Source organism: Neodiprion pinetum, chromosome 1, assembly GCF_021155775.2.
Source record: "Neodiprion pinetum isolate iyNeoPine1 chromosome 1, iyNeoPine1.2, whole genome shotgun sequence".
Taxonomy (NCBI): domain Eukaryota; kingdom Metazoa; phylum Arthropoda; class Insecta; order Hymenoptera; family Diprionidae; genus Neodiprion; species Neodiprion pinetum.
The window spans coordinates 11,732,988-11,760,473 of NC_060232.1; the positions used below are offsets into that span (position 1 = coordinate 11,732,988).

At 37.4% G+C, this 27,486-nt stretch overlaps 3 protein-coding genes, 1 long non-coding RNA gene and 1 pseudogene across 13 annotated transcripts in view; 1 reads left to right on the forward strand and 4 right to left on the reverse strand.

Annotated features, from left to right (window-relative positions):
- Positions 1–423: 423 nt before the first annotated feature.
- On the reverse strand, positions 424–4,056 carry LOC124218236 (furin-like protease 2; annotated as a pseudogene).
- LOC138190880 (putative per-hexamer repeat protein 5) lies at positions 4,053–4,578 on the reverse strand. Its single transcript, XM_069135438.1, has 2 exons — positions 4,559–4,578; positions 4,053–4,473 (listed from the first exon to the last, which is right to left on the reverse strand). Exons 1-2 carry the CDS (start codon positions 4,576–4,578, stop codon positions 4,053–4,055), a joined length of 441 nt encoding a protein of 146 aa, XP_068991539.1.
- A 3,247-nt stretch (positions 4,579–7,825) lies between these two features.
- LOC124224984 (mitochondrial glycine transporter) lies at positions 7,826–19,965 on the forward strand. Of its 6 annotated transcripts, none has more exons than XM_046637329.2 (8): positions 7,826–7,966; positions 8,732–8,830; positions 9,344–9,462; positions 14,938–15,022; positions 17,304–17,483; positions 18,004–18,172; positions 18,742–19,001; positions 19,083–19,965. In XM_046637329.2, exons 2-8 carry the CDS (start codon positions 8,780–8,782, stop codon positions 19,095–19,097), a joined length of 879 nt encoding a protein of 292 aa, XP_046493285.1. In that variant the 5' UTR covers positions 7,826–7,966; positions 8,732–8,779; the 3' UTR covers positions 19,098–19,965. The 6 variants fall into 6 exon arrangements, with proteins under 6 accessions (XP_046493285.1, XP_046493288.1, XP_046493290.1 ...); XM_046637332.2 differs by lacking the exon at positions 7,826–7,966 and adding an exon at positions 8,022–8,182; XM_046637334.2 differs by lacking the exon at positions 7,826–7,966 and adding an exon at positions 8,022–8,177.
- On the reverse strand, positions 9,699–12,126 carry LOC138190503 (uncharacterized). Its single transcript, XR_011176499.1, has 2 exons — positions 10,124–12,126; positions 9,699–10,034 (listed from the first exon to the last, which is right to left on the reverse strand). It is a non-coding gene; the product is annotated as an uncharacterized lncRNA (long non-coding RNA).
- LOC124224979 (uncharacterized) overlaps positions 19,326–27,486 on the reverse strand; it is a 42,853-nt gene continuing 34,692 nt past the window's right edge. For 3 of the 5 annotated variants that reach the window (XM_046637319.2, XM_046637318.2, XM_046637317.1), the window contains exons 2-7: positions 24,712–24,958; positions 23,915–24,056; positions 23,298–23,609; positions 21,652–21,802; positions 21,294–21,568; positions 19,326–19,971 (exon numbers count right to left, since the gene is read on the reverse strand). In XM_046637319.2, the coding sequence (XP_046493275.1) occupies positions 19,759–19,971; positions 21,294–21,568; positions 21,652–21,802; positions 23,298–23,609; positions 23,915–24,056; positions 24,712–24,920 (1,302 nt within the window). In that variant the 5' untranslated portion in view covers positions 24,921–24,958 and the 3' untranslated portion in view covers positions 19,326–19,758. Of the gene's footprint in view, positions 19,972–21,293; positions 21,569–21,651; positions 21,803–23,297; positions 23,610–23,914; positions 24,057–24,700; positions 24,959–25,508; positions 25,620–27,486 lie in introns of those variants that run through there. The other 2 variants (XM_046637316.2, XM_046637320.2) reach the window with 2 other exon arrangements.

The following is a 27,486-nucleotide window of genomic DNA, read 5'->3' on the forward strand; positions in this document are numbered from 1 at the left end:
AAGTTAAAGTCGACGATGATCCGGTGCATCAATTTTATCTTTACAGATTTTCGTTTCCCATGAGGCATAGAGTATTCAACAACGATAATGCAGTCCTTAAAATTCATCATTCATCTCTGTCTGGAAAGCTAATTCGCAAGGCGTGGTATTCTAGATACGTCAAAACTAAGCCAGCGGCACGTGTTTGCATTATTAGAAAAATACCCGTACTCTACATACACTGTTTCTGATCTTTTGCTACATTTGGTTTAATCCCCATGCTTCCACAGCACGAATAGTCGGAAATGTTTTTGATTATCCATAATGAAATAACAGAAGTAACAAAGCTTAAATTTATTGTTAAAACTCTAATGAATACATCAAACTGCGGTCGAATTCATTTATTATTTGCACATGACCTCTGTACATTTGATAAATTATTCCTAAATACATTGAAACATATATATTTATGATGAAATATCGTGCAATAGGCTGTGTAAACTATGAACTATAATTTCTATCAAATAGCTGCTTTTGTGTCAACAGGGCTTTGAGACTCAGTTAAGTTGGATCTCGATTTTTGCCATCGTATGCAGGACATTGGGTTACAAGAACAAATGCGAATTACGAAGTACTCCGTGTTAGAGATAAGGATATTTTAGTTCCAGTATACCTATTCACAGAAATCCGTATGTGAATATACTAAAACCTCTGTGTTTATTGTAAAAATCTAGTTTCAAACATGTGTATATATGTATATACACATGCATAAGTATACATATACATACATACACATACATGTAGATAAATAATTGCCAAGAAATTAGAAACACTCACAACTTGTCGCAAATAGAGTAAAACGTCAGGTTAATAATATACAAATTACATATAATATATAAATATAATATATAAATTACATATTTACATATACATGATATAGATTAATAGTCTAGAAAAGAGTATTTAGAGAGCTTATCTAATTCCGATCTTGTAACAATAGATCATTAACATAATCAATATACGGTTAAAGCTGTATTAGCTACATTCACAATTAGAGAAAATTTTTTTTATCCATAGGTTCCACCTGCACGGCCAATTTTGTGTAGCTGAGAGTCGACTCTCTTCCCCTAGATATGGCCTGTACATGCAACAGACAAGTATAAGTCTAATATTATGCATAATTAATATTGCGTCTTAAGTGTCATAGGCAGGGCTGATTAGGTTTTCTCGTGATTATAAATGTGCTTGATTTTCATGTTACATAATCATGGAATGAATTTTACATACACAGCTTCTCTGATTTTAAGATTAGTTCAAGAACCCTAAATTCGATGAAAATCATGACTATCCTAAAGAGCGACAAATATCACGGCTAACAAAGCGATTGATGCAACGCAAATAGCAACTGCAAACGAAGTGGCTGCTGTTACAGCTAATGATGCAGAATCCTCGGTTCTGCCAAAGCTATCTGAAACCCCCCGACCTCCGTCTCGGTAAACTGTCCGCTTTCCAGCTGGAGAGCTATTCCGGCAACCACCTGGATCATGAAATGTTGACATGGTAAGTGAGATACAAAATAATGTTCAGGTTCATCAAACATCTCACTATCAGAATCAAGCATAAGTTCAACCCACCCGTTGCTGGATTACATATACAACAGTCTTGATCCTCGGCATTATTGATACCAGCTGGACAGCAAGGGACGCATTGATTGTTCAGTTTGTCGATGTGCAACGGAGCAGCGCATGACAAGCAACTAAACTTTCCCGGTCCCGTACATATCTGACAGCTTGAGTCACAGCTTTTGCAGAGTTGCGTCACCCAGTCGTAATATTGGCTACTGAGACATTCTATGCAAAGGCCCCCATCCAGCATTGAGTGAGCAGGACACAAGGTGCACCCTAGCGGCCCTTCGGCTGAAACCAATTTGACATTAGAATGACGTTAAAAGTCCAAACGAATATAGGTTCCCCGTGAGTAATAGACTAGATAATGATCTCATATTTTACCACCTCTACATGTTTTGCAGTAATGATGACACTTCTGACATCCAAAACTGGTCCTGAAGAATCCTTCTGGACATTCCGGATGACATTCTCCTGCAGTCAATTGCCAGCCTCTCGGGCAGGTTACACACTGATCTCTCCTGGGTCCAGAACAAGTCCTGCAGGACATGTGACACTTTGCGCATTGTCCACGATCGCTGTAATATCTGTAAAAGCAATATTATACGAATTCCTCACTCATAAAAGCAATATTGTAGATTGTCTTAAGGCCTTATCAAATTAGTGTCCGCGTGATATGGTGCGTGAGGTTAATTCATTTCTCGACTCACCCGTCAGTACAGAAAGATCTACACTCGCCACTCTGCAGCTGAAGTCCATCATTGCAAGTGGTACAGTTCAATCTGGAGGTGCAGGTCCTGCATGTATGAAGGCAGGGTAGACAAAGAGGTTTCCCAGCTGGCTGGGCGACGGAATAGTAACCGTCCTCGCATTGAGCGACACATATTTGACCCTGCAGAAGCAGTGTCTCTTGGCAGGAGACGCAGGAGTGGGCCCGGCGCAAGTCTCGCATGTCGAATGGCATCTCTTGCACCGTCCGTTTTCGTAATATTCAGTACTGTCGCACCGCGTACGACTCGCTGGGGCGCAGAAACTGTTGGTGTTCAAGTTCCAGTCACGGATGCAAGTGGTGCAACCGGAGGATGTGCACGTCAAACATCCCGTGGGACACTGAACACACTCTCGCCTTTTCTTATCAGGGCTAAATCCCGTTGGACAAGAAGCCAGGCACGTACCTATCGGTGTGCAAATTAATCTTATAGTTACAAAGATGCTGCAACTACTAACTGGGACCCTAACAAGTTGTTGAAGTAAAAGTGAGGTGAATAATTTGACTACAGAAACGAAATGAACATATGAAAGTTTACCTTCGGAAAAATAAAGTCCAGGCCGACAACCGATGTACTGAGTTTCACCAGTGCCATTGCAAGTTTTACAGGATACATGACAGGCTTCGCAGTTATAATCCATCGTTTCGTACGTGTTTTTAGGACAGGCAGCGTAGCACGTGTTTTCGTGCAAGACTAAGTGGTGTTTGCACGCAGTGCAATGATCCAAACGATTTTGGCAGCTAGCACAGTTTGCCTCGTATGGTATGCACGTCCCGTTTTCTAAATCTGAGTTTCGGTATTGTGTTTTAATGACAATTATGCTGATCTCGCGAAATTCCATTATAGTATGAATTTTTAATTAAAAATTTTAACGCTATGAAAAGTGTAAGTGCAAGGTTAAAGTTGAGCGTGCTAACGAGGTTTACCGGTTCGAGAATTTATGAAAGATTTAACCCAAAGTAAATGAAAAACTCGAAAAAACACTTTCCACGAGTTGACCGATTTTGATCCCTTTCAAACCTACTCTCTCAATATCCCTCGGGGCACTGTTGCAGGCAGACAGCAATATCCGTGATCAGAAGATGAGCCGGAGTACAGGAAAGACAAGACCTACACCTGATCCTACTCCTGAGACTACCCCTACTCCTGATCCCACTCTCACTCCCACTCTTGATCCTGATCCTACTCCTTCTCCTACTTTTACTCCTAATTCTACTCCTACTTCTTTTCCTACTTTTATTAGGACTCCTACTGCCACTTCTACAACTCCTGCTTCTACTTCTATTCCCACTCCAACTCCTAATCCTACTACTACCCACACTTCTACTTCCTTTTCTACACCTACTCCTGATCCTACTCCTACTACTACGACTACTTCTATTGCTACTTCAACTCATACTTTTTTTATTCCTACTTCTACTTTTACTTTTACTCATTCTCCTACTCCTAATCATACTGCTTTCACCCCTACTCCTGATTTTACATTAACTCCTACTACTCCTACTTCTACTCCCATTCCGATTCCAACTACTACTTTTACTGCTATTCTCACTTTTACTCCTATTTTTACACCTACTTCTGACCCCACTTCCACTCTTATTCCTGATCCTATTCCTACTCTTATTCCTGCTCCAGATCCAACGCCTACTTCTACTCCTGATCCTACACCTGGTCCTACTCATGGTCCTACTTCTGATCCTACTTCAGATCCTACTTCTGATTTGACTCCTGATCCCACTCCTGATCCTAGTCCTGGTCCTGCTCCTGATCGTACTCCTGATCTTACTCCTGATCCCACTTCCACTTCTACTCTTGATCCTGATCCCACTCCTACTCCTGGTCCTACTCCTGATCCCACTTCAGATCCTACTCCTGATCCAACTCTTACTCCTGATCCTATTTCTCCTATTGATCCTTCTCCCACTTCTGATCCTACTCCTGATTCTACTCCTGGTCCTACTCCTGGTACTACTCCTGATCCTACTTCTGATCCTACTCTGGATTTGACACCTGATCCCTTTCCTGATCCTACACCTGATCCTACACCTGATCCTACTCCTGAAACTACTCCCACTCTCGATCCCACTTCCACTCCTACTCTTGATCCTCATCCCACTCCTACTTCTACTCCTACTCCTGATCCTACTCCCACTCCATTGAATATTATAAAAATGTTATACTCACAGTCCACAAATCCTCGTCATCCTCGTCCTCCTCCCCCTCGTCCTCCGCCTCGTCCACTTCGATCACCCGCAACTACCGTTAACCACCTCCGACGACCACTGCCGACGACCTCCGGTTATACCTCGAATACTGATGAATATTTCAAGTATTAGAACTCATCAAAAATGTTGCGTAAGGATCAATATACTTTTTTCATTGCCACATTGTGCCAAGAAGTTCATGAGAAAATTATAAAAAATTATTTGAATATTATTAACGCATTGATAGCCACTGAATTTGAGCTTGCGCGAAAAATGAATTGAAATAATTTATCGTAAATATGACAAGTTTGAAAAATTGTCAATCAATATCATAACAATGTTAAACTCACCGAGCACAAATCCTCGTCCTCCTCGTCCACCTCCGACCACCTCCAGCCACCGCCCAGGTCCAACCACCTTTAGCGACCACCGATAACCACCTCGGGTTATACTTGGAATAGTAATAAATATTATCAGTATAAGAACACATCAAAAATATTGTGCGAGAATTAATATAATTAATTTATGAATCAACAATACGATAAATTTTATTACCGCATTCATAGCTACCGAATTTGTGCTTGCGCGCAAAATGAATTGAAATAAGATTTTGTGAACAGGACAAGTTTAAAAAATTTTAAATAAAATATAATGACAATTGTCACGAAATATTATAACAATGTCAAACTCACCGAGCACAAATCCTCGTCCTCCGAGTCCACGTTGTTCTCCTGGTCCACCTGCGACCACCTCCAGCCACCGCCTTCCACCTCCAGCGACCACCGCTAACCACCTCTGGTTATACCTTGAATAGTCATCAATATTTTTAGTATACGAACATATTAAAAATATCGTGTAAGGATTACCATAATTATTTAACTAAATAATAATATGATAAATTTCATTAGCGCATTTGTAGCTACTGAATTTGCTTTTCAGCGAAAAATTAATTGAAATAATTCATTGTAAAGACGACGAGTTTGAAAAATTTTAGATGAAATAGAATTACAATTGCCGTTAAATAATATGAAAATGTTTCACTCACTGTTCACAAATCCTCGTCCTCCGAGTCCACGTTGTTCTCCTCGTCCACCTGCGACCACCTCCAGCCACCGCCAACCACCTTCAGCGACCACCGCTAACCACCTCGGGTTCTACCTGGAATAATAATAAATATTATTAGTATAAGAACACATCAAAAATATTGTGCAAGAATTAATATAATTAATTTATGTAATAATAATACGATAAATTTTATTACCGCATTCATAGCTACCGAATTTGTGCTTGCGCGAAAAATGAATTGAAATAATATTTTGTAAACAGGACAAGTTTAAAAAATTTTAAATAAAATATGATGACAATTGTCATGAAATATTATAACAATGTCAAACTCACCGAGCACAAATCCTCGTCCTCCTCGTTCACCTTGTTCTCCTCGACTTTCTTGTCCTCCTCCTCGTCCACCTCGATCACCCGCAACCAGCCCTAACCACCTTCGACCAAGTTCAACCACCGCCAACCACCTCCGACGACCTCTAACGACCTCGGGTTCTACCTCGAATACTAATAAATATTTTCAGTATTAGAACACATCAAAAATATTGTGTAAGGATTATTACAATTTTAGTATCGACCCATTCAACCAAGAAGATTATGAGAAAATTATAAAAGATTATAGAAATTTCATCAGCGCACTGACAGCTACTGAATTTGGGCTTGCGCAAAAAATGAATTGGAATAATTTATTGTAAACTGACACCGGAACCACGGAGCGCTTGTCCTGAAAGTCGAGTTTCACCAGGTAGTGGACCCTGAGGGCAGGATCCAGGAAGTAGAGAACGCGATACTCGAAATCTGCGGATCGCGATTCTCCTACGTCCGCTCTGCTGCGCGGTTGTTTCCAGACTGAGGAATTCGGCTAGCTGATTTCAGATTGATGACGTCAAGTGAAAAAAAAATTTGGGTGACGTCACCTTCTGAACATTTAAACATCCAAACTTTAGTTCCGAACTTTGATGCCATGAATGATGATGTATGATGTAATGTATGATGTATGATGTATGATGTATGATGTAAGATGATACGATATGATGTATTATTGTTTTAGTTTCCACATTTCAGACTAGAAATACGCACTTCATGTTTCTTGCCGATTCCAGACTCAAGCGGCTAGGTCTTTCGATGGTCAGCCGTTGACTAGAGATATATTCTTCAGTTAACGGGTCAGCTAATAACTCTGCCGTTCTTCAACAGTTGGATGTTAAAAATTCTCGCTCGTACCTTTCAAATGTGCGTTAAAATACACTCGAAGTCTCAAGAAACTTCATTTTTTATCATCCTTTCAAAAAACAAAATAATCGCTGACAATCACTTATTTAGATCTTTAAATCAGGACACTGCGTTACATACTGTCTCCTATGCGGAGCATCCATTTCATCTCGAGCAAAATCAGCGCATCTTTGATGTATCACAGTTACTCTGCATTTTTTCCCATACAAACATTCTTAGAAAAACAATTCTGTTTCTCCACCCACCGTAGATACTTCACTTGCGACTAGGTAAAACAGCGTTACGATTTTATGTCTACGAAAATTCAAGATCGAGAGAGCAAATGAAAAGTTTTTGGAATAATTATGAATAATAATGTTATGGAATACATCGAGCGCGTGTCGAATAGAATCCCATTTTGAAATGAATAATTCTTCCATTTTCATATTATAGCTATATTATTGTAGATAATCTAGTTTGTCTTACGGGAAATTATAAAATTTATAGTATGCCTTACGTATTATTCGTAAATGGATCATATATATTAACATCGTACATGGACCGCATATAGGTATATTCTTTTTGGTCTCTGCATTATTATCACATCTGATTCATCATTATTTATGATCTATGTATACGTTCTTCTCTCTAGTACCTTTTCTAACAATTAGTGTAAAAAAAAATTGAAGTAGTCAAAGACCTCACGCCAACTTCACATGCGTGATTTTCACGTGGAGCAAACAGCTGGACGCAGCATGCTCTGATTGGTCAATTACCAAGCCAGCGAGTCTCATCCAGCTATTTGCTGCACGTGAAAATGCAGCCTAATACTACATTTTGCGACTGTATTCTGCACCAGTGTTGTACAATAGAGATGGTGGCACCAGTACAGTACCAGTGCAGAACTTGGAGCATATTACTGTATATGCTTTGAGGCGCAGAATCGTGCATAATAGTTACCAGAAAGTAGTTGCTTCAAATCCCCAGATCTAGGTCGCTTTCCTTTTACGTCAATCTTCTGATACCACACGACACTAAGTGATTTCATTGGCGTGGCGTATTCTATTAGATTTAACTAATGAAATTATTTAATATCGAACTATGTCAGAAAATTAAGGTAAATGGAAATCGGCCCTTATCTAATCACATAACGATAATATGTATTATGCTTGGAGCACGTTAAGCTCTGTTCGTTTTAGTTACACTTTCTACACTTTTTACACTTTACCTAGGAAAGGGCACCTTCCATTGGTTAGATTCAGGAAAAGTGTAAAAAGTGTAGAAAAGTGTAACTAAAACGAACAGAGCTTTATACTTATGCTCTAATTGTAAGGTATTATGCATCGTATTCGTACATGCCGTAATGGCAATCAGAATTGCCTAATAACGAATTCTATCGCATAGGCATAGATAGCTTCAGCGAGTTGTACATACTTAGTAGGGTTATAATTATATTTGTTAAAATTACGAATACCGGGTCATACCACGATAATACACATCCCAATGTACTAGCATATGACAATAATTCATGGTTTAAAATGTGCCTGTCATTTGAAAGTCTATGCAAGGTGGGTTATACCGTGTATTTGTGAGCCAACTTAGATTAACTATACAATGCTCTTCAAGACCTCTACGCAATTCGCATTAACAATTTCGTAAATGGTGATTTTGATAATTCTAGCAATAGTGTTCTATAATTTGCCTTTTTAAACAAACCTATATAACAAAGTAAGACCACAAGCGATTTTCAATATGCACATTTTGTTTCTTTTTCACATTATTTTATTTCTTGAGCTATCTCTATAGGGTGATCAATACCTAGCATAATTTTTCGACACTCATCGTTATGCAACTTGAATATATTTAACGATGATTTTTTTAGGTATTCCTCAAGTGGAGATAGTCATTTACTCAAGTAATCCACCTTAAAATGCAGAGTGATTACAGCGATTGCAAACAAGATTTAAAACGAAATAATCAGGTAAGTTATAATCAAGTTGAATCTAGTAGTCTGATCGTGAGTAACCGGCCAAACACACCGTCGATAATCAAAATCAAGCTGTGGAACAGGACAATCAAAATGTTGTCAAATTTCATAGAAAGGTGGTAGTTTCATGGAATCATAGGTATCAAACGTTACAGCAATATTATGCTTAAAAAAACTAGAATTCATGAAACTAAACCTATTAACCGGAGCTAACAGCCCAATATAGTAATCATGTTTGATATAATACATAATCAAAATTTTGCCAAATTTGTGGGAAAGTAAGTACTCTACGAAACGACGAGTGAAAAACTGAACAGCATTAGGCTATTTCAAAGAGGTTTAGGTTCGTAATCTAGGAATCCAATCATAACAATTGTTTTTCTTCTCCTCACAATCACAACCACTCCAGCTTTAACTGTGGAAATTGATTTCCACAAAATTCATGACAATTTTATTTTGTCAATAACATTATATTTTCACCACTTTATTTTAATATTTTTTTTACAGCAGTCCGTGTTGGAATCATTTATTGCTGGATCATGTTCTGGGACCGTGTCCACTATTTTATTTCAACCTTTGGATTTAATCAAGACCAGACTTCAGAGTAAAGTAACACGGCCAGTAGGGTAGGTAAGAGTCTATTCTGTAATTTCAACGTCTTATTCTACTACCTCAGTAAAAGTGATGTTTGTCCTTATGAGTAACTAGTAATGAGATTATAATTCTGTAACGCTGTTTATTTATATGGACTTGAAGCCGGTTGCATACAGTTTTATTGGTCGAGTATGCCACGGTTAATTACTATTCCTGTTGCATGTGTTTAAGGCAATGTTTCAACGAGTGAGATAATTTTTACTGAGACTTTTATTAATACATAATATTATTCATTAATGCCCGAACACAGAGACTGCCAATAAAAATATCAGATTCAGAAATATCATATACCTGCCAGTATGCTTAATTAAGTTAGCCATTTAGCTTCTTATGCGGAATCGGAGTTTATCATTTAATCCTATGTTGACACCTAATGTGGATCGAGTATTTTTGCAAATAGACACACAGTTGTAAATAATTCGTTCTCGTATAAGTACTTCAGTGCCTTCGAAACAAGCTGATTTTTTTTTTCAAAACTGGAATGCGTCAATGTTTTTAACAAAAATCAGTGCGATGATGGGGACTAGATATTTTCAGCAAGTTTCTGAAAATTAAGCATGTGAGAATTATAGAAATCTTTACCAAGCATTTGATATTTTCATCTTCTAGTCATTTCTACAGCCTTAATTTCACCTGCTCCATTGTAGAGAATATTGATCCATGTGAACAGCTTGATTCAAAACATAAAAGCAATTTCTTATAAACTCTTTCGAGGTTACTGTATTCAATTGTTCTATCAACCATGTGCTGAAATCGGCCTGGAATACCAAATCAAGGAAATAACAAGGTATTCTTCCAAAGTAAAACTATTTCTTCTAGTATCGTCAATAGATCGATCATAGCAAATCTGTTACTTTCAGTAATCAATATACTATGTGTATTCTCCTGCTGTAGAGGTAAAAAGAAGTGTGGCTTTATTCGGTAAAATATTTTGAAATTTTTGGAATCACCACCGAAATTTAGTATCAGGTTTCTCTTTGTAAGTGCAGAAATTACTCACGCTTCCCAATTTCTGCAGCATCTATTTTAATAACCCCACAAATGCACCAATTTATCGAGTTAGGTGCCAAATTTCAATTCGATATCCCATTCCAACTGATCACAATAATCTGCTACATAAGCTTCTGATCTCCAAGTCGAAACATTTCTTCCTTGCAAATTCCAATTGAATTCATCAAACAGTTTCATCAAATCCGTAAAAAATGCGAATTTCTATCAACCTGGAATCACCCTCGCGGAGTAAAAATCTCAACTTGCATCTGAATTCGTATCCTCATCTTGCAGATGCTGATTTCCCGTTATTATTGTTATTGACCTTTACATTGTATTACAGTCAAAGTGATAACTGAGCAGCTTAAAAGAATAATGGCAAATGTTTGATTTTTTTATGTACCTAAGGGTATGTGATACTCCTACCGTTACCGACTGAGCAAATTCATCCTTATATTTACATATTGAAAAAAACAAACAAATGAGAATGGTTATAATTTCGACGGTGCACCGCTCTCATAGTGGAATTATACAATGTTATTTCATATCCCAATTATCATTACAAAAATACGTGGTTTTTCTGGGGCCATAAATTCTATGGATGAGATACCTTTCGCCATACCTGAATGAATTAAGAGTAAAATGAGCTATCGTGAGACATTTTTCATACAATATTGAGGTCAGCAAGCCAGAACTACGAATTATAATATTTCGTGAATAAAATACGCTCAGCTCAACGTTTTTTGATTGGCGTGGCTGCGCAAAACAGTCCTGCCCATCGAACTATAATACAACACTGTATTTAGCACAGCAACTTGCTAGTTCTTTATAGTTCTGAGACTAATGGATCGAATTTCCACCGTGCTTATGAGGTTGGCTACCTTTGATAAATCAAACATAAACGTAACCGTAAACACTGTACTGTTGTATGATTATCGATTATCTTGCGTAGAGAATGGATTTCTCAGTGGTATTAATACATAGATATGTATTTTTTTTTATGATATAAATATCTACAAAGTGATACGGACATACTCTTAGTAATATATAATTATATGACACATTTTTAATAAATAATATATTATCAGACTTTTTTTTTTATCTATGTAAACATATACTTATAACCATGTTATCAATATTCTGTGATTTCACCATTCTGCGCTAAGCAACGTTACACATGAGACCTACGAACCGTGAGATATCACCTCATTATATTAAATGGTGAACGTTTCTTACTACGATAATATCGTAAATATTTTTTCAAAAATATCTTAACCCCTTGTAGCCCAAAATCATAAATCTTAAAATAAATAGCATTTAAGGACTTGTCATTAATACCATCCGTATGGATTTTGTAGGATCTTATTTAGTTTGTTACAGAAATGTCAGAAGGGGATACAAAGGGTTAAATCAATATTTCTGTTGAAAACTATCTTGTAATATGTTTATTCATTGTCATCACGTTCCTACCACGGTCTTACATACAGGTCTGGGAACTCTCGTGTTGGGCGTATGTCCTCTGTATTGAAACACCGGCCGTTATCCCTAGTGACCACGAGTGTCGCTGCTATCGAGGGATTCAGGCAAGGTCCCTAGATATACCAGGTCAAGACACGCATGGGCAAAAAAATTAGTGAAAATGCACCAAAAGTTTCGTGTGACAATGGATGCTTTCCATTTAGAGCATAATATGACACGGTGTAAACATTTCTGGCCTATTCCTTTGCTCGGATTGGCCGCTTACAATAGAAAGTTGTACACTGTGTCACACTGTGCTCTAAATGGAAAGCACCCCGTGTGTTTCTAATTCCTGACCTGTCATAATGATTAACCTCAGAATATATACGTGCTTCTATTTATTTCGTGAACGTCAGGACACTAGGGGCGCAACTCGTTAAAGATTAACCTCAAAAAATTGAGCAAGATTGGTCAAAACTGGTTAATGCGGTAAAGTAAGTTTTATATTTTTTGGGCGAACGCGCATAGAAATTTTTGCCCACGTTATAGTGAGAAAAACTGGAACACGCGTATCTTGACCTGGTATATCTAGCGACCTTGGATTCAGGCTGTGTCAGAGAGACTGAAACAGATTTCAAAACCATGGACCAGCAACAACCTGTTTCTATCTCTCTTGCACAGCCTGAATCCCTCGATAGCAGCGACATTCGTGGTCACTAGGCGAAACGGTCAATGCTTCAATAAGAGGACACCCCCACCACTGAAATTTTTAGCGAGTTCCCAGACCTGTATGTAAGACCGTGGTTTCTACCTATTTATATGTGTTCACAACTTCCCTCAATTTCTGTTTGTCGGAATATGGCGGTCAAGATGGACGTGATTGATTGTACTCTGTTTTGATGTGCGCAGCTGACGAAAGCTTTACTGAAGCGCCACTTCTTGCTGCGTCGACAACACCACGGCGCAAACCAAGAACCGCCCAACTGCACCTGTTTTATTCACGAAATAATTATAATAATATCACGATGGCTCATTTTACTTCTCAGTCTTTCCAGAATCGCGAGAAGTATTTCGTTCACAAGCTTTATGGCCCCAACAATACGGAAAATGCAAAAATAAGAACACTTGTCAAAAAAAAATCACACATTTTGTGACGATTTTTGGGATATTAGTACCTTTTCAGAATTCCGCTACGAAGAAGCGACATTCGAACCATTCCCGTTCATTTGTTTCCTCAATACGTGAAAAATAAGGGTGAGTTCGCTCGGTCGGTAAGGCTAGGAGCACTTACTCTTAAGAATCTATGTTTTCCGGTCCAATTCCAAATTATTACACAGAAACTCTTACTTAATGACTAGGTATTATATATTAGTATATTAAGCTATCTCGATTCCTTCACATATTACATTATCCACATGTACTTTACTCTTGTTTTTTTAAATACTCAGTTAATTTCGTTTGCTTTTAGCTTCGCCTTTGGTTTTTTTCTATCACGTGTCTGCTTTTTCGGAAATGCAAGTATTAGATTGAATCGCTCCTTACTTACTATTCGAAATAGTTCAGTACGATTTCAATCGTCTCCCCAGCTTCTGTATGACCACCTGGAAGACCGATCTTCGAAGATCGCGCGTGGCATCCAAGCCGAATTATAATTGCTACAATAAACTGGTAGTATGAGAGTGTCGATATGTTTGAAGGCCCGAGGATTCTTTGTTTTTTCTCTACTACAGTGCAACCTCTCAATAGTGCCACTTCCAATAGTGCCGCATCCACTAATCTATACTCGGGCACTTCCCCCACTACCGGCTATACTACACTCCGGCATTTGCTGCATTCTCCCTCAACAATGCCGTTGGTGAAATACATACATTCTTACTTCAGTGATTCAGCAGTATGTACGTAACTTTCGTATCTCTCAATAGATAGGGTCGAGAACTAATTCTCGAGAATGAACGTTTGTAGTCAGTGTGGGGGAACTGAGATTCAAAGAAATGAATTCCCCCTACAGCCCGTGAGCGGTTCTAACGGAGAGGTTGCACTATAGTCTTATTAAGCACTACTGGTCATGATTGAGTTATTCTTATAGTAAGCTCATTTTCACGTGTAACAAGTTGAACTTACGAGTTTCAGATTGTATTTTCAGTTTAGAGGTTCCAGATTTCATTCTTCATCAGTATAACGATTGTTAAGTTAGGGTTTGAATGTTATGAGGTTGAAATTAGTGATATTAATACGTAACGAAACATTTAAAAAATATCGCCATCTGGTAAATTTAGAATCATTTTAAAGTAGTTGCGTTTGCAAATTATGAAAACATTTTATTCTATATACCTTTCCTAAGCACATGCTGCTGAAATAAATGTTAACTTTGGCATTGCTTTTCCATTCAGTGATTTGAACTAATACTGTAAATAATAACAAACCGAGCCTAATGACCTTGAATATTATGTAATGATAATGCAACACATGTAGAAAAAAAATATTCAGCCACCGCAGCCTAGCCATTGGAAACGGTAAAAACAAGGAGCAGTACACTTGTTTTTCGAGTACTGATAAACTTTATTTTCCATGTTGCAACCTCTAATAATTCTGGCCGATTTTCTCACACCTTACGGTTCAAAAAAGGTTTTATATTATTCTCAACAACTTATGTTAGTACTTGGTGGGTGCAGGCAATGTGAGATTTCCGTACACCAATCATAGTTCTCTGACATACCTTGTGATGTTAACAATTCCAGTATATTTTATGCAGCAAAATTTGAAGTGTGAAAAAAAAAATATTATGGACGCGTAGTTGAAAACATACAATTCATTACCTTACGTAATTCATTTATTGAATAATTTATTTCAAACAGACATAATGTTTCCTTTGTCGTGTAGTGTGAAGAATGATAATTGACGGCGAACTAATCTATTTTATTTTATCACTCCAACCATATGATGATATTGATAAATTTTTGTGACCAATTATTTACATATATATATCTATATATATATAGCACCCCTTCACCGGGAATAGTGGATATTGCGATCTACGTAATACGTAATGAGAACGTGTTTGGATTATGGAGGGGCATTACACCAGTAAGTACATTGAAATGCAAAAATAGCAATGCCCTCTGATTGTGAGTGTATCTAAGGAATTTCATGGATTTTCACTTAGTGTCGGACCGTCACCATTTTCAATTTGGTTGTAGCTTCAACACACGGTAATATTACCGATTACGATTTTTAAAGATCTCGAAAAATTGCAGAAAATTTCCTGAACAACGAATATTTTGTAACAGATCGTACTACCTTCTGCAGAAACTTTCCCCTGCTAGTCAAGCGGGATAAGGTTATTATATTTACCTGTATGGAGAGATAACAGTGGAGACTGGATCGTTGACATCGGATCCGCGAATTATTGATGACTGACGATGGCGAGGAAGCGGGATGATGATTAAAAATATGTAGATTCTGTTTAACTATGAATAGAGGATACTTTATTTATGAGGATACAAAGTGATACGATCTATATCGCGAGAGAACAGAACGACAACTGAGGATTTACAACGCGAGAATACACATAGATGATACACAGATATGATCTAGCAACAGTAGATAATAGGACATAGGATACAGAGCTGATTTGTTTTGAATCGCGACACGGGCAAGCGGCTAGATTTCAGGTAGAGACGGACAGGTAAACATTACACGCGAGTGTGAGTACATAGGTGAGGATGATTTCAAATATTGAGTGAAATGAGAATCGGATGAGTGCGAAATACTTTTGTTTAAACTTGTGCATCGCTACTTTGCCGAAACAGTACCCGAGTAAATAAATAAATAAATAAATAAATAATTGTACAGAAATGTTAAGATTTTATCGAAAGTCGTATTTGGTATCTGACTTATATTGCTTTTGAAGTTAATAATTATTTATTACTGTTATGATTTAATTTAACCCTAGTCACTTACATGGAGTGCAGTGGAAACCAGAGCCGACTTTAACGTACAATTTTAGTCAGCGTGCTTGAATCAGGGTTGTTTGTGCAAGTAAAATGAAGAATAATTTAAAAAACCTTGGGGTCGCAGAGATCCCATGTATGTATTACATATTGCTGTACTTTTTTTGCTTCAAGAATTTCTCATCCATCATTTTTTGCTAAAACTCAGATTGAAAACTATTTCTAAATTTTTAAATTCTGTTCAAGTCGTGATGTATTGTCGTGTACAGTAATAACGTTCCAAAGTTAGCTGGGGTATAGGTAACCCTGTGTAAATAATGTGGAAGTTTGCATAGGTGTAAGTGACTAGGGTCAATGTTCTAAACTTTTTAGGACGTTCCTATGCAACTAAACAACTGGTTAACTTGACTGACTTAGATGGGGCCAGCATAAGAACACTCCGCTGGGATGCGTTTTGAGCCCATAAAATGTTAAAAAATTAAAATTATACACATAACCCATCAACTCGAAACGTCGAAACGTTGAGATTTAGTGAAAACATAACTTTTTATGTTCGGGGTGATTACATTAACTTTCCTTCTTCTTTTTTCCCGAAAGAAAAGAAGTGGGAAAGTAAAAATGCACAGAAATGGTGAGTAGGCAGCAAGAAAAATAGTTAAATTTCGATGTTTTTTTATCAAGAAAACTATTATTTTCATTCCAATTGGGTTTTTTTTTTTTTTTTACTTGAAAGTATATACATTTAGGTACCTGTAAAAATTTTCGTCTGGGACCCATTTCCTAAAATCGCTGTTGTCGTCAACGGTTCGCAGTTCCCAGGATTCCGCCCAGTCGGTTGATCTCAAACATAAATTGAAAGAGAATTATTTTCGAAAAGATTTTCTTTTTAAAAAGGAATTTCCCGATTTTTTAAATTGACCCAACAGTTTTGGACTCGAGGATGGTGAATGATATTGAGGGAAAAAACGTTAACTTTATATTTTACTAAAATTGTAATAAGATTGGGATATATGCTGATGGTCTGACGCTGAATGAAAACTCATGGAATTCCCTATATCTGCACCATTCGGTGCATAATCTTTCTTCTACCATTTATACCTCCGTGAGTCCATTAGAAATTTCATATTGCCTGTACTTGCCTCACAACAATTCAATTAACAATAGTGTCTACAAAAGAAACAAAACTCACATTATGAAAAAAGGTATAGTATAAGTATAATTGTTGCAAAGATGCGTGAGTTCAAACAGTGACGTAGGCAAGTTGGGTTTTAAGCTTATCATTAGCCCTGAAACTCCAGCATTTGCTCAGTTATATTTTTCTTATGATTATGAGCATGTCGTAAGTCAGTGACGACGACTCAAATCGGATGTAACAATAAAAAATCAGTTACTTACAATACATAATAACTTCACAGTCCCTAATCCGAGTGGTACCTGGGGTTGGATTGTACTTTGCATCATTGAACTGGTTGCAAAGTACTCTTCATCTCAAAGAGCCGCTAACTTCGCTGGAAGCAATTGCATTGGGTATTACCGCTCGTTCTATGGCTGGAACTATGCTCATTCCTATTACAGTTGTAAAGACACGATTTGAGGTGAGAATTACGATATGATTTTACCCGTTCATGATCAGTGTAACTTTTGATCTGGGAAATTTCGTAACAGTTACGAGGATGATATGCACGGTATTATCACATGCATGTGACAAAATTTTTATCGAATAACTACTTATAGTATATTTTATGACAAAGGACGAAAGTTGCGATTGCCAACTTTTGGTCCGAGTAATACACGATAGTTTCTATAACCAGTGAATCAAAAGTGGTAGGCTCGTGGCAGTTTAATTTACGGGACGCGAGTGGCCGATCTTTTCCCTCAAGGGACGAAAGTGAGGCTACTATGAACTGCGCATGCGCAAACCAACCTTTACAACACTGCGATGAAATTGGCTACTTTTGTCCCGCTAAACTACCACGCAAAGCCTGACTTTTTATGTACGTGTGATGAAAAGTATTGTTTGTGTTTGTGCCCGCATATCACTATTGGAAAACTGAGCTTATATTGCGATAAATCTTGTAGAATCAAGTTTAATATTTATTAAAATCTTGTTTTCAGAGTGGCATTTACAAGTACAGTAGCATGCGTTCGGCCCTATATGCCATTTACAAGTACGAAGGTACCAAAGGTCTGGTGTGCGGTCTAGTACCAACGTTATTTCGCGACGCACCTTTCAGCGGGCTATATCTCATGTTTTATACCCACTGCAAAAAGGCAATACCCCAAGGTATGCTATATTATTGAAGTATCGATATCAAGAACAATATTGCTATCATGTATTCTAATTGGTGATATTTTATTTTGTGCTGAGAGCACGGACGTCAGCGAATCAAAATTAAACAATTTGCGTCGCGTGCGCTAAGAGAAGGTCTTCTTAAGAGAACCTCTCGGTATATAAACACATGAAAAAGTATTTGGAGTTGAATTTCTTGAATTACACTTTACAAATTATTAATACACAAGCTGAAATATCAAAGTTTTGCTGAATGTCCCTCGAAAATGTGAATTAATACTTTGGAGTAGCTGGATTATTAAAAAATCGTAATACTCTTTCGCTTAGAATATTTCAGTAGATTTCTATGGACCATCTTAAATAATTTCAATATGGAGGAAAGCATGTTTTACGTATTCTCGAATTTCTTATCTCTCAAACGCCATTATACGGAATTTAGATTTTTTGATATGTTTCGGTTTCGTTTTAGTAGCGATCTGTATGGACATTGAGACGCGAGATAGTATGCTCATTAAGTTGTCTGTTCGATATAGTACAGAATTATACATCTTATTTTTCCTCAGATTACAAAAGTTCCAATAGAACAACTTCAATGCACTTTGCGTGTGGATTGTTCGCTGGATTATTGGCTTCATGTGTAACTCAACCAGCAGATGTAATAAAGACTAGAATGCAGATTTATCCTCAGGAATTCAAAACACTTTACACTTCTTTTGTTTCCGTTTATAACGAACACGGAATCCTTGGCTATTTTAAGGGAATCGTGCCTCGTATGTTACGGAGAACATTAATGGCTGCAATAACTTGGACGATATATGAAGAAGTAAAATTATTTTATCCGTATTGCGAACATCGTAACATCCCGTTATAAATGATGATCAATATTCTTTCTATCCGTTTTCAGGTAACTAGTAAATAAACAACGTTTCGCGGTAGTGTTTCGTTCCAGTAATCAGGTGGATGGAAAGATCATATTGTTGTAAAATATGTGTATTGTAATGTGGCCATCTGTGGGAGTGTAACGTCCAGCAAGAATTTTAATTGCGGCCTGGCATGTTCAGTGGCCAGAGCGATCCCACAGAAAACGAGAAGTTCCAGGTTCAAAGTCCCGTCTAGTCCGAACCGTGAAACATTTTTGCCGAACTCACAGAATTACACGTCACAGTATATATCTGTGCAGGTATGCTGATAAGGAGAACACATATAAAGTTTGCTCATCGTATACACGATATGTGTATATGTATTCACGTGAAATGTACCCGTGAGGGTATTATTGATCATAACTGAGCAGTGTAATTACATTTTAAGATACAATTAGGCCTAAGTCGCATGAATAATAAAAATGTAATAAATCATATTTTTAACCATACTTTGAGTATTTTTATGCAGAAAATTATGTATAGGTATATTTAGAAATAATATCTTATGCGAGAGTAAAAAGTACGAAGATTGTCAATTCCGCTATTGTATATACAATAATAATACCTTTTCTCTTCAAAGTTACAATAAATAGTCTGGAGATTTTTCTTTTACCTTATAATTAGTATTATTGTTTTAAGATTAACCTTAACATTGAAACTCTAACAAGGCTTACAATAATCAACTGTGAAATTCTCACTGTCAACGACATGGTATCGATAATTTTTGTACGTTATCAAGTCCTGGTTACGCATCTCGGTCACATGATCCATAATTTCTTTAATTACCGGTGGGAAACTTGGCACTCCGGCTATCGTCGCGATGTCATCATAGTAAGCCCACTGTCTGTCTTTCAGCTTAATTATGTGTCTCAGCTGCGAAAAATCGATTAAACAAACCACACTTGAATACAGCGAATTACGGTAATATACAAGTAATATTTATGACGATGATACTAATGTGGCAGTAATAATGCAGTAATCACTGACAAGACTCATGATAAAGTAACAACGTATTTTAATGACAGATGAAGTGCCTTAGACGACAATTGTCACCTTGTACTATGAGGTACTTTTAATAAAAATCTTACAATAGAATCTAAAATCGAACGTTACAGAATTCGTGAAAATTTCAGCACGACCCTACGAGGAATTTCTATAGTTTTGACCAATCGTGTAGCCGCCTTCTCGTAAAGTTTCTTTTTCGTTAAGCTGATATATCTTCTTCTACCTCTGCCCGTCTTACGACATTGCCTCAACCCAAGTTTAGTTTGGCGCGGTAATATTTGAATCTCACAAAGTGCTGCTTTTTTCCCGCAAGTGAGCAGGAAATAAGCACTCTTTTCCCGCAAATGCGGGAAAAAAGTATAAAAGTGAATCTTATGCTACTTTTGTCCCGCTTTTCAGGTCAATAAAGTGGCCATTTTATACAGTTGAGTCGGAAATAAATATATTTTCTAATATGCTTTTTCGAGATGCACAAATCAATGAATTTTGGCAGTCGTATAAATTGATAAGTTGTTAATAGTTAGTGATACAAAAAAAATTATTCAACAAAAAAGATAGAAAATATCATTATCTACAATAAAGGTCATTATCATTTTGGGCCTAGAGTGCACGGTTACGGAGATATAGGCCGAAACGGTTTTTCTCAAAATGGCGGCACTTCCGCCCTTAAAATTTGTAAGGATTTTGTGAATTTACATTCAGTACGTCATACTGAACCTATTCATGAAAAAAAATAACTCCTGTAATTTAGTGCAGGAAAAAATTCCCTATTGCATGTACTAAATCATTTATGTTTGAGTTGTATTCAACTGGGATATTATTGTTTGAGTTATTTTGTCAGGTTTATTTTGTTGCAAGTTTATCGGACGTGAGACGAAACAGAGGCAACGAATTGTCTGTTTATTGAAAAACAACCGAAGGCAACTTTTCCACCCGGTCACCCGCTTCAAGGTTCTCCATGTCCAGATCATGCATCTATTTATCATGTAGTATATTCAAAACCAAACACCGAAAAAATAGTGAGACGCAAAGCGCCCCGCGGCAGAGCTTGAAGTAAAACTAATGCATCTTTGGGGTCATTTTGTATCCTCATCGATAATCAGTTATCTACATTCTTGAAACATTTCCAAATACCATTTAATCAGGATTTAATAAAAATTAATCAATAATTATAAAACCGTTCAACAAACCGGAATCCCTTCCTGTAACAACTTTCGCTTTTCCCTCTGAAAGTCCTCGCGCATTTCTGAGGAGGAAGGCAGCTTAACGCGACCGTCCATAACCTTCACGATATACTGGGCCTGAATGTGGAACATTGGAAATGGGACAGCGAGTCCTGGTAATCCCATGAAGAAAAGATTCGGTACGTCTGTGTGCACAAGATATTTGTAAACTGGTTCCACGAGGTTGTCCTTTGTACTGATAAACACTTTTTTAGATAGGAATGGAAACGTGAACTGGTAACCTACGATAAAATAATCAGAACTAATTAACTGGGTGTGTGCCAATAAACTGATATGTCGGTTTTAATTCGAGGTGAGATCTTACCTGTGCAGTAAACGAACTCTTCAACGACTGCAGTAGCTCCACTTTTGAACACGAAAGTGTTTCCATGGATTCTATCAATTCCTGCTACTTCTTGTACGTTTTCTGGCAGTTTTTTCATTTTCAGATCTTCAAGATTGTGACTTAGGTAGATCTGAAACGATCATGAAACAGTGAAAGATTTGAAAATAGATGAAATAATGCGAATGATTCAATGTCGGTGACAGATTGTACACGGGTTTCATTCATTTTCTGTTCAAGATGTTTTTATTGCAAGGGCTATCGCTCTTAAACAGTAAATTTGCTCGTGTAAAATTCCGAAGGTATTCAAAATTTGAGAGACCGTATCAAATTACTTTTTGTGAGTCCTTTAGGAATTAAGTAAATTCATGCGACTGCAAGCACTGCGACCTTTTTTAATGGAGGCTTGTGAGGTTGTAAGTCTCACATCGAACGGCACGTGCGAACTCGCTGAACTTCAACCTAATGGAGTGCAGCTTATTTCGCATGATTGAAATGACGACTGTTAGTAATTATACGCATTAGTAAGAAATGGGCAATAGTGGGTGGAACCGAACAACATTTTCGGTGATATCATCTTAGTCACCTAAACTGAATTACACAAAATTCTCATTATCATAATATAATTTCATATAGAATTGGAGAAGAATTTTGGATTTATTGATAACATATCCAAAAGTAGTTCATTACGAATTCGCCTGTGTGTTCGAAAGAAGTATAGGTATACGGACAAGTTATTGGGATTTCATTTCGGGTCGTGAAAAATTCTCGCCTACTTTTTTCAGTGTCGAATAGGCAGCACACGTTTGCCATTTGCGCGTTACATTCTTGTATAAATGCTTACACGCTGCCGGAACGGGATAACGATATATAAATTCCAGTTCAAGCTATTTATCGTACTGTCTTTACGTAGCTAAGGTGATTATCAAAATATAGTGACATGAAAAATATTACGATTCATGCAACTTTAAACAAGCAGTGAAAATAGTATTTTAGCTGTACTTTTCATCACTACACAAGGCAATTTTTCATGTCCATCACTTGAATGTGAAATCTGTATAACTGAAATTTCTTTATCTAGCTGTTTTCGAGATTATCGCGTGCGTTTGTCGGAACAAACAGATGGACTGAAATTTTTCTAAGAACCTGTTTTTCGAATATCAGAAATCCGGAAATGCAGAAATTTATTGTAATTTTACGTCCGGCGTATCGCCACATCTCGTCACTTTCAAACGATCCTTACAGTAACCTTATCGTCTCATTTCTGTCCTCCTATTTCCGTTCTGGCTCACGCTACTTGCTTTTTGTCGAAAAGTAGGTAATAAAGATCAACTAACTACCAATTTTCAACCATCCGAGAATCAACCATTTATCATGAAGGTGGTTAAACGTCGTTGAATTTGTTATAAAAATGTAATTTGATATCTCCTACAGCCGAAAGAACGATAATAACCCCGAAATCCCCAATCTGAATAACGACCAGATGACCTTCTTTCAAAAATTAGTTTACATTTTTTTTCAATACCTGGAAGCACTTATCAGATGCCTTACGCACTCTGATTCTATTCATTCTGTACCCATGGTCATTTTATAGTGGTAAACATTTCGATCAAAAATGGAAGTCTTACCTTTTCAGCGTACTTGGATAGCTCGCAAGCAATGTCCACGCCAGACCACGAGGCGCCCAGAATGCAGACCTTCTTGTTCGCGTACGTCTCTGGCTTCCGGTACTGATGACTGTGTATAGATCTTCCAGGGAAAGTCTCAATTCCAGGAATGTGAGGAACGTCTCCCACAGTATAATGTCCGTTGCAAAGTATCACAGCGTCAAAGATCCTTGTCGTTACAACGTTTGTTTCCAAGTCCTCGGAAGTTACTAGCCACATTGTTTGGCCGCTTGGAAAACCTTCGGGCTCAACATTTTTCACTACCGTATTTAACTGCGGGCAGAAACATTGTCACAATTCGAGTTCTAGAAACTTAATGAAGGATCGTTACTGATTATCTTTATATTCCTTGGAGCGTGGGATCTTTCAGGCTCCTCTGGCGCCCTTCAAAGCCATAAAAACATTTGTCTGACACTTATATTTGTAAAACACTCATTTTTCGGGATCATTGACTGGTCTTATTGGAATAAGACCCCCTGTATATCCGCCCATGTTCCACATAATATATTAGATAGATCTAATAGATAGCGCACATTTCGGAATACGTCCTATGTATCCATATATTTCAAAACACATACCTTTATATGAGGGAAGAGATTGAAGTGCTCCGTATAACTTAATAGATAATTCCGAACAACGCTGTGATGCACGAAAGACGGCCCATCTTGATCTTGGAAGGGAAAGTCAGGAATTTGCATAATTTCTTTTGGCACGTTCGTCCTGTTAATACATAATCATATAAAGCGCATTTTTTGTGCACTTCGGGTCTAAGACATGATTTGACGTGCACACTGAGTCTTTACTACATTTAAGTGTGTTGGAAGCCTCATTTTTTTCGTGTAAGCATTTACAATTAGCGCAGACTAGTCCCACTCAAGTAAAATATAAGGGGTGTTCTATTCAATTTTCATGCTTCGTACTTGAAAATCTACGTGAAACTACGTATAGAGGTCTAGCAAAATCAGGTGAATTTACTTTTACTTTTTCGGGTGATTTGAGTCTAGAGATTTTCGAAAGTTCAAAGGAAATGTTCATCTTAAAAAAAAAAAATGTATTCGAAACATCTCAAATGCATGCGTATTTGTTGATAGACAAAGTGATTAAGGTTCATGGAAAAGTACGCCGGACCATTGCCGAGGAAAGAAAAGTCTGGAACGTGTGTAATGCCGGAACAACTTTTGATATGTCAAGAGTGAGGCTGCGTAAGTATAAGGGACGGTTACGTCATGTTGATTGAAAGCATCAATGTTGTCAATTGCGGACTTGGTTAGGTATAGTAAATGTGACAGGGAAGAGAAAAGAAGCCGCATTCTAATAGTCCATGCCGTTCGGAAATATACTATTTTATTGTGTTTTTCATTTACTTTTGTCTTACCTGAGGTTCTTGTACATGCTGCTGTGAACTGGAAGTCCGCGAGAGTCGAAATCCGTCTCGTCGGTATAAACCCATGTTCCACCAACCTGGTCGGTTTGCTCAAACAGAGTGAAATCGAAAGTTTCTGGATTCGTGGCAAGATGTTTAGCTACGATAAGACCAGAAACACCACCGCCAATAATTGCGACTCTCGTTTTACTTCCGGGCATATCTCTCCGACTTGGTAGAAACTGACTCGGGTATATTGCTAAAAAATAGAAATTAAGGTAAGGTCATCATTCAGGATGATTATAGCGATAGGTTCTCTTGAAATGACCTGATCACCGCTGCACCGTGGCGCGTCGGATTCAATTCGCTCAATGTTAAATTCCCCAGGCGCGCACGCTCAAGCTTTGAGTTAGTGTATCATTTGCGTTTGTTTTCAGCTTGTCGGTATTATTTAATTTTTTATGACAGGATGAACTGTCATTACCGTACCGAGGATGACAAAATCACAGTTACATTCTTTGAATCAAGGCATATAACCGGGCGCCAACTGTCAAAACGACACACCACAACGACCAATCAGAGAACAAATAAAATCCCAACAATGTGCTGGATATATTTCGATAACTTCAAGATCCGATAGTCACGACAACTTTTTAAGAGCGGACAAAAAAAAAAAAAAAAACAATAAAGACCTCACCTTTTAAACTGAAGAAAATCAGAAGAGCAGAGGCGAAAGGAAATTCTCTTGAAGAAAATAATTAAGAGAATGTACGATTTGAATGAAACCGATTGAGTTGTCAAACGCTTACCAGATAAAGCTCCGCCCATTGTACAGAGAAATCATAACCTTCACGAACTGTTAGAATTGGATTTCTTACGTATTATTCAAATTGCGTCAACAAAATGTTCATGTACTGTCTCTGAAAAAAAAAAAAATAAATAAAAAATAATAGCACGGCGTTTTCCTTTCAAGAGGCTTAATATTATGTTACTACGTATGGTTTCATGATGTGGCTAGACTGTGGGTTCACTGTGACTAAACCTGGATAAGCCGAGCTATCATCACACTTTAAATGCAAGGAGACACTCCACAGGACGGACTCCTCAGTTTCTACCCCTACACGTGACAAGGCAACTCATCGCACTGCTCATCCTGAAATAGCTTATCTTTAAGTTTGCTAATGTAAGCGGCCAGTCAAGTGTCATTGCTTATAAGTTATTAGATTAGGCGTGAGTTCTGTAACTTGGTATTATTTGCATAACCAATATATATTTGAAATAATATGTATATGTGCCAACCTCTGCTTCAATAACCGTATCCTAATCTTATCAACCACACGGAACTCATACGGGCTTCCAGTTATATTAGGACGCGAGAGGCATAGACTTAAAGTCTCGCTCAGTCTTCCCCTTGGCTGCCTGGCTGGAGTCGCGAGGGAAGCCAAAGTTCGGTAGGCAACGTCCTTAAACGTCAGTCTTCTTTACAAATGTTTTTTTTTCTTTTGTACAAGATTATTTAGTCATAACTTATATGTTACTGTATTCGATTAATATATTTTAGTTTCCCGAGGAGGGCCCCCACTCACAGCCGAAACGTCAAATTTTTTTCTTACTTTATTGACGTTTGACACCGAGAAACTCTACACACATATTTTAGCTCCAATATTACGGAAACAAAATTTGAATCGTGACATATGTTAGCTAGTGGAAGAAGAACTGGTTGAAGGGAATGCAGTTATAGTTTATAAATCAACATTTCTGAAGTAGTATTGCAAAACAAGGCGAAGAAAAAGTTGTACCAGTTTTTACAGAAATAATTGTTTCTCGTTTTGCAGAACTTCTGACGTTGAAGATCGATTGATGCGTTCGGTACACGCTTGATTTTGAGAGGGCGATCAGCTTGACAGTACAAGAAGCAAAGCATGTAGCATCGTTTAGTTTGATTGTTAGAGTGGTCATAAAGGTCATTTTTGAATTTGAACCGGTTCAGCATCCCCTGGATCGGTTTCAAAAAAATTAGCAAAAATTGGTATAAACACTTCGGCGTTCCAGTTCAACTAGAAAGGGTGCCTGTGAGCATGAATTCATTTTGAGTTTCGAATTTGGGCAGAAACCGCCATTAATCACTGACAATGAAAAATCGATGTGAAAAATGAAATATTATATCAGCTATTTCAAAAGTATTTCCATTGTAGCGTGGAAACGTAGAAAAAATCATAGCTTTGTACGTTGACACTCCTAAAACAGTTTAAACCTTGGCATAAAAATTCTTCGAATATTGAAGATAAAAAAGAAACAAATCACATGCAATTTTATTTCAAATCAATCAGTCGTTAATCCCAATTCGCATTCATTACTCATTACTTGAAGTTGGCGATCGATCATCATCGTCGAGTGTTTTTGTTTATCCCAAATTTTCGAAGAATATTTCCAATTTTTTTTGGAAGCTAGCCGGAGAGATACCTTTCGAAATGAGGTTCTTAAGGACCACCCTAATGATTTTTGTTGAACTATTTTTGAAAACATTATACACCAATTTTTGTAACTGTGATATGGCAACGATCGTAAAATTTATTTATAGTAACAAGTCATGAAAAAGACTGTGATCTCTGCAAGAGATGTAGTGGAATAAAAAAATTGACAAGTAATTATCCTGCATACTTCGAGGCAAACATGAACGCGTATTTCTGTTCTATTCCAAAATATTCATGGATCTATCAGCTAATATTATTCTTTTTACAGACTACTGTAAGGCTATGTTATTATATCGAATGATAACATATTTCT

Excerpts from the sequence above, each read along its gene's own strand:
- LOC138190880 (XM_069135438.1), bottom strand. The coding sequence starts at position 4,578 with ATGACGAGGATTTGTGGACT. Across the intron at positions 4,474-4,558 it reads ATGACGAGGATTTGTGGACT|AGTAGGAGTGGAAGTGGGAT; the intron begins GTGAGTATAACA and ends ATGAGGATCAAG.
- LOC124224984 (XM_046637329.2), top strand. The coding sequence starts at position 8,780 with ATGCAGAGTGATTACAGCGATTGCAAACAAGATTTAAAACGAAATAAT. Across the intron at positions 9,463-14,937 it reads AAAGTAACACGGCCAGTAGG|CACCCCTTCACCGGGAATAG; the intron begins GTAGGTAAGAGT and ends ATATATATATAG. Across the intron at positions 18,173-18,741 it reads CAAAAAGGCAATACCCCAAG|ATTACAAAAGTTCCAATAGA; the intron begins GTATGCTATATT and ends ATTTTTCCTCAG.